Below are 6864 nucleotides of genomic sequence, written 5' to 3' on the forward strand. Positions count from 1 at the left end.
GGTATAACTGGAGGACATACTTAATACATTTAAGTCTTAATGTATTTGCAATTCTTACAAAAAAAAATCTGTATTTGCAATAGATGCTGATTTCGTAAATGTGAATGGTACGAATATGATAATCCCTTCATAAGGTAAGCATAGGATCCGACTCCTCTACTTTCGCCTGCCCGGTACTGTCATGCGCCCCCCCACACACAAGTGCGGCATAAAGTACCGCCTTACCCTCGTTCGGGCAAGGTGCTCGAGCAGGGGTAAGGCGGTACATTCCGCCTTGCTTGTGTGTGGGGCGCACACAGCAATAGGGGCAGGCGAAAGTAGAGGAGTCGAATTGTAGGCCACTATCTCAAAATTTGGAATTAGATCGGTGGAATCGATTGAGATTGATCCTAAGTCTGAGTGTTTTGAAATGGTCGATTCTAGGATATTTTGGTTGAAGCATCCACTTCTATGTAAGGGTGTCAATCAGTACTGTTCTGGTTTGGTTTACATTTTGGCAATGTGCAAATCAAAATCAAATCGGATGGGAATTGGCCAAAATTAAAATCGTTTTGCATTAGGTCTAATTTTACCGGTTTCTATTTGATTTTCGTTATTAGGTTCACATCTAGTTTAACATGCACTTTGTAGTAGTGGTTCACATTCGGTTTCACTTTTGCACTCTTTAATTCATTCATTGTACACTTTAATTTGAGAGCATGAACAGAAAAATTTAGACAGTGTTTGGTGTGCATTCTAGGTCAATTTTGCATTCTCAGATGATAAATTTGTTATTTTTATAGCTCGAGAATGTAAAATCAACCTGGAATGCAAACCAAACAAAGCTTAATCAAAACATTTCACTGCGGTGTGGAACTGTTCCGGTACCATTTTGTACTTGATCTTGACTCTTGATCCTTTTTTGGCCACTGAGATTCGGTATGCAAAACACCAGTCTCTAAATCCACATGTACGGTTCAGATATGTCTATGTGCTCGAAGATCGACGGTTACAAATGCGTTAACTTTTTATACTAAAGGCTTCTGCGTTGGTTTCCATTTCCTATCTACGCATAGTCTCGCGAGCACATAACACACACAGATCCATAGAAATTCCAGTGTGCGAATCGGTCGTCACTGCGTTTTGTCGCCCTGCAACAAAGGTGAATCTGACTTTTGTTTTGTAATTTTCTTTTCTCAGGGATCAGAAAGTTGTCCAATATCTGCTCGATTGATCTGTAAACTAGGGTTTCGTATTCAACAATCTGTTTTTTGAACTTGTGGATCGGAGGCTCGTGTTCTAAGATTTCTTTTATTTGTATCAACTGTCTATATTTTTCAAGGAAATTTCTCTTTTTCTGGTTTTCTTCAGCGGGTATAGGGTTCGTTGTGTCTATTCAAGTATGCTGTGGGAGAAAATTTGAATTGATCGGCATTGATTCCGAAATTGAATAGGGGGGAGAATCAGGGTTTAATTACTCGCCCTAAATGCAGAAAATGTTTGAAAAACGTAGAATTCTGAGTGATGAAAGGACTGAGAAATTAACTTCCATATTTAAAAGTTATCTTTTTCTTTTTATTAGGGCTCTCTCTGTCTCCCTTGCACATAAACGAATACACATGTATTTTAACTTACATTTTGTTGTTTCGGAGACGGTTAAATTGTTGTTCTGATTGCACAATATCCCCTTGAAAGCAGTTTGGTTTCCAACTTCATTATAAATGGCTGAAGCTAAAGCTGGAATGAGGAAACCAGTGTTCACCAAGATTGATCAACTACGGCCGGGAACTAGTGGGCACACTCTTACTGTGAAGGTGGTGAGCTCGAAGATGGTGTTGCAGAAGGGCCGCCCTGATGGGCCACAAGTACGTCAGATGCGCATAGCGGAATGCTTGGTTGGTGATGAGACTGGCATAATTGTTTTTACAGCCAGGAACGACCAGGGTAATATTTCCCATCAATAGCCACCTTACTGGAAGGTTCACATCCTGTTGTGGTGTTATAATTCTTGGTTGGAATGTCTCCTTTGTTTCCATATAAAAAAGGTAGAGAAGGAAAATATTCCTATAAAATAGGATTTTCCACTGTTTGTTTTGATATAAACTAGTAAAAGAGGGGAAAAAAATTCATGTAAAATTTTACAACAAAACAAACAGCTCCATAGGAATTTTAGTTATGCACTTTGGGTATCTCCATATCATCATTGTCCATATCTTCTGCGTTGTTTAATTCTCGTACTGTTTCTGCTGGTATGTTTTTCATTTTGTTCTCCAGGCGTTAGGATTTGTTTTCAGTCTCGTTCTCCAAGCATTATGTGATCAGGTTGAAGTCCTATAGTACTAGTGTGTATTGGACTTGCAATGAATGAACTTGGACAGAATTAGAGTAGATCCAGAACAAGGTTGAATCCTATTGGCTCTGAATGCCTTTGACTGGATTTGATTGGCTTATTGATTGGTCCGTCTGTCATCCAGCTCCTCAGAGGTTGTTGTAGTAACCAGTCATTTTCTTCCATCAAGGATAGATGCCCTCTCCCATTCCCTCTCACCTCTTCGGGCAAGCAATTACTCAATGATTTTTCCACTAAATAAAACATCAATCATTCAAATTTACCTGCTCTCTTTAGGTTTTCTTTTTGCCTTCCTTGACCTTTCTCCAAAGTGCAAATAATAAGGAAACTCAAAAATATTTGTATATCTCATCTATATCGTCAACATTGTGACAATGAATTATTTAAGGGAAAAAAACCTACAATTTTTAGTTATGCAGTCATTATCGACCACACCCAAGGTTGGGAGAACCAACCCCCAATTTAGGTACCACCTTCTCACTTCCTCACTTCTCTGTGCTGCTGTTTATGGTTCTTACAAAATTCCAGGTTGTTCTTTTGTGGTTTATGTTGTTTTGCTAGTCTGGAATCTTGATGGTTCTTGGTACTGATCATCCTTAATTATTACCTACTTTACATATGTGCTTTTTTTTTGATTTCCTGGTTCAATCTTGATCTTGTCATTCAATTCCTTGGGATGGTTGATCTATCCTAATGTCTCAACATTATCTTTTGACCTTTGTCTACCATGGATCTAATTATTGTTTAAATTTAATCCAATCTGTTCAAAATTTCATTCCTTGTTTTGATTCTTTAATTCATTATTAGCTGGAATTCAAAGTGGATTTGTATATCCTTTTCGGTTTGAAGTTTTACTGGCCTCTTCATTCTTATACTGTTTATTATTACCATTTTTCTTTAGCCCAAGAAATTTTTTGACGTATTCTGTCTTTAGAAAATAGGAATTGCTATATAAAATGACCTTTGTTAACAAATACTGTTTCTCCAGTCGCAGCTGCAAGACTTCCCTTCCTATTTTTTTTGTTCCCTCCATTTTAATCAATTAATGTTTTATTTTGACTATATTCTGCTCAGTGCACATGATGGTCTATTGATGTAGTTGAAAGAAAGAAGAGAAGAGGGTCTGCAAGCCTAGCCATCGAGCAGCCTAGTTTGGGCCCTTGTGGTTGAGCTTGGTCCACTTAATGGGCCAGACTTAAGCCCATCAGTCAGCCCTTTAAGAAGTCCATGTGCGTCAAGGCTCGAGGTCTTGCTATCTCGTCTGGTTTCGGTAGCTCGGCGAGATCTCGGCTGAGTTGGTGCAATTTTTATGTCAAATTTTGGCCCTTGGTTTTGGTGGCTATATGACCTAATTAGGTCATGAAACTTGCAGGACAACCAATTTTAGTCCCTATAAACATGGTGGAACCCTTAATTTTTTTAAAATCACACCCAAGCAATTGCCGAGATCTCGCGAGACCTCAAACCATGATGTGTGGGGGCCTATTTGCTAGATTCTATTTTGTTTATTAGTAGTTACTACAAGTAATTAGTTTCTAAATTGGTTATTTGGTAGCAATAAGTTTTTTTCTTTTTTTAGTTCTCTTAATGTAAAAAGTATCCACTACTACATTTGTTGGCCTCTTCTAGTTTCTATATGTGCTACTTTCCTTTCTCAAAAGGTAGCACCACTCTTTATTTACTGGAAGGGGTCATGGAACCCTACCCTACGATTTTATGAATGAAGATTGCTTTGGCTTTGTGCCTTTGTTGCTGTGAGAGAGTTAGCATGGTGAGATGCCATAAGGTTAGTGAGAGGCTGAACTAGGCCATAGATGAGAGGCCTTGGTCATTACCCCTATTCTTCCGTATTCTCTCTTCCTTCTTCACCCCTGGTTTCTAATTTATTTTACTGGAATCCTGCCACTGCAAATTCTATTCGAAACCTGTTTATAGCTGAGGTGTTGCCTGTTGATACTTGGTTTTGAGGTGCTGTTATTAGTAGGATCACATCAAGTGAAGGTACTTCTCCGTCTTCCCTGCCATGTGGCATCCTTCTGTTGTGTTATATTGCAGCCGACCTTCATCCTTCTACAACCTCTTTTCTGGCCATCAGAATCAACTATTGTTCTGAGGGTGTAGTTCTCCCTTTGAGACCTTCCATCGACTTGAATATCAGCCTCTTTTAACGGTTAGATCTACTTCAAATCTGTCTTTAGTTTCTAATTTCAGACATGTGGTATTATCTCCACATCTGGCCATCAGCTACCCAAGGAATTTTGAAGTTAGTACCCTACTATCGACCTCGGTTTTAGTCACATCCAATGGCTGGAACTGCTACAAGTGGCAAGTTACTAATTTCTGTCCTACTATCATTTCTCTTAATCCTCCATTTACCGAGTCTTATGATTGATCCAACTTTGGTTTGATCTGTCCAATGGATTCTTAGTTCTGAGTTGTTATTAAATCTGTTCGTACTTTCTATATCTGTTCTACCTGCTATAGCCATTGATACAACCCATGGATCAGGACCAAAATTTAGGGTACTATTCCCTTACCCTAGCTACTCTTTTGACCAGAGCTTCATCTGAGCCCTGGTCTTTTATCTATCAGTTTACTCTTGTTGCTGGAATTCCTGTTCAGTCCCATGGGATGGGTATAATACTTTCTGTTTAGCAAGTTTAGCCATAGTACCTATGAATCTACACATTTGTTCAGTATTTTTTTTGCCTCTCACTTTTAACTGTTGGTTTGTCCAATTTGAGTTATGTTTGATGTAACTGTAATTGTGTATGGAGTTGTAAGTCAGAAAACATACTTTGTTCTAGAGCGTCTTCTTTCTCTTGCCTTCGCTTCTGCCAATAAATGGTTCAATTGATATGAAGTGCAATCACTCGTGTCAGTACTACCTGAAGAACAAACCTAATAACATAGAAATGAACCTCTAACCTAATCCCATACAAATTAATTTTAATCTAATCTGACTTCAACTGGGTTAGATTAGGTTAGATTTGGCTAGGATTGGTGGTTAATGTCTCCTGGTAGCCATGGATTATCACAAAATTAACTTGGTATGTGATGCATGTGCAGCAACCAATAGAAATGTTTTACCTTAATTTTTTCAAAAAACATATGAACTAATATTGGGTCTAGGTATTGGGGATCTTTATTCTCTGTTTATTTAGGAACTTATTTGCACTGGAACAAATGGGCACACACCCATATTTATTGATCGACTAGTGTTGTTCATCACTCTTTTCTTATTCTGTGTAGAACTCCATATATTCAAAAAATGATTTACACATCTGTAGACAGTTGTAATTACACGCACACAAAAGCACACGTCTGTGGGTTATCCAAAGGAGCAGAGATGGCATGTATCATCATTCCAATTTTCTTGTATTATTTTATTATGTATGTTGTATATTATCAACAAGATGTGTTTGTTCCAGTGGACTTGATGAAACCTGATACAACTGTAATTCTACGCAATGCGAAAATCGACATGTTCAAGGGATCAATGAGGCTTGCTGTAGACAAGTGGGGCCGTGTTGAAGTGACTGAGCCTGCAAGCTTCACTGTGAAGGAAGATAATAACCTGTCACTGGTGGAATATGAACTGGTGAATGTTGTTGAAGAGTGACATGGGAAGCGGTTGCTCCCTTCCAGACGAATGAAGCAAGAAGTGAATTTTGTGTTTTTTTAGGTTGAGGTCGGCAATATGTTGTTTTCCTGGGCATCTTCGACGAATTCACTTCTAGGAAATCTTGAAACTACTACTACTACTACCACTGAAGGGAGTCTGGTCATACCTTAGCAGAAGCAGAAGGCAGCCTGTGGAACCTTTTGAAGAAGATGCCAATACATGTGGTGATAACACCCGACTGATGATAAATCAGCTGCCCAGAGTAGCTGCTTTCTTGGGGGTACTTCTTTTATATTAGGACCATAATTGTTTCTTAGTAATGAGATAATATATATAAATGTTTAAAAAATGTAGTTCTTCCAATTTCATACTTTATCATGGATCTTGCCTGCCTGTTTTGCCCAAAATTATGTGTTTTGACTTTTGACTACATTTTCTCCAAGACTGTTTCAATGCAACTGTGCATATTCTTCATTGGTACAGCTTGTTGATGAATGGATTCATTATGTTGACTTAGTTTGTGGAGGACTACTTTAGACATCTATGCACCACCCCATACATTGGGTCTCCACTGCTTGCACTAGCGGCTGGATTTGCGACTGTCGTGATGGTGTTTATGTGATGTGTTTCTGAAGATGCTTTGATTGAGTTAACTTTATTTGTTGTGCCTCGTATCCTTGGTTTTCAGCCTGGATTCTTGGCATCGGAGCGGCAGGTATAAACTATGGAAGTGGAATATGAGTTTTAGAAAAATTACATGTTTCTAAGAGAGCCGAGGGAATTATACAACCATACTGAATTGTGTTTGCAATGCTGAAAATTCGTGGAATGGGACAAGGAAGGGGCTGAAGTTTCAGCAGTGTGGGCAGAGAAACAGGTGCCATAGTAGTTGCGTTAACATCAGTCAGGT

At 38.7% G+C, this 6864-nt stretch overlaps 1 protein-coding gene across 1 annotated transcript; it reads left to right on the forward strand.

The window, feature by feature from the left end:
• Positions 1–1040: 1040 nt before the first annotated feature.
• Positions 1041–6379, forward strand: LOC122654728 (uncharacterized protein At4g28440-like). The gene is made up of 3 exons (XM_043848950.1): positions 1041–1141; positions 1678–1923; positions 5761–6379. Exons 2-3 carry the CDS (start codon positions 1701–1703, stop codon positions 5949–5951), a joined length of 414 nt encoding a protein of 137 aa, XP_043704885.1. The 5' UTR covers positions 1041–1141; positions 1678–1700; the 3' UTR covers positions 5952–6379.
• The last annotated feature ends 485 nt before the right edge of the window (positions 6380–6864 follow it).

The sequence above is a fragment of the Telopea speciosissima genome, chromosome 3 (genome assembly GCF_018873765.1).
Source record: "Telopea speciosissima isolate NSW1024214 ecotype Mountain lineage chromosome 3, Tspe_v1, whole genome shotgun sequence".
NCBI lineage: Eukaryota > Viridiplantae > Streptophyta > Magnoliopsida > Proteales > Proteaceae > Telopea > Telopea speciosissima.

What these genes read in the sequence shown, in the direction of transcription:
- LOC122654728 (XM_043848950.1), top strand. Translation starts at nt 1,701, where the DNA reads ATGGCTGAAGCTAAAGCTGGAATGAGGAAACCAGTGTTCACCAAGATT. An exon ending in TACAGCCAGGAACGACCAGG is followed by an intron (nt 1,924 to 5,760) that starts GTAATATTTCCC and finishes TGTTTGTTCCAG; the next exon opens with TGGACTTGATGAAACCTGAT.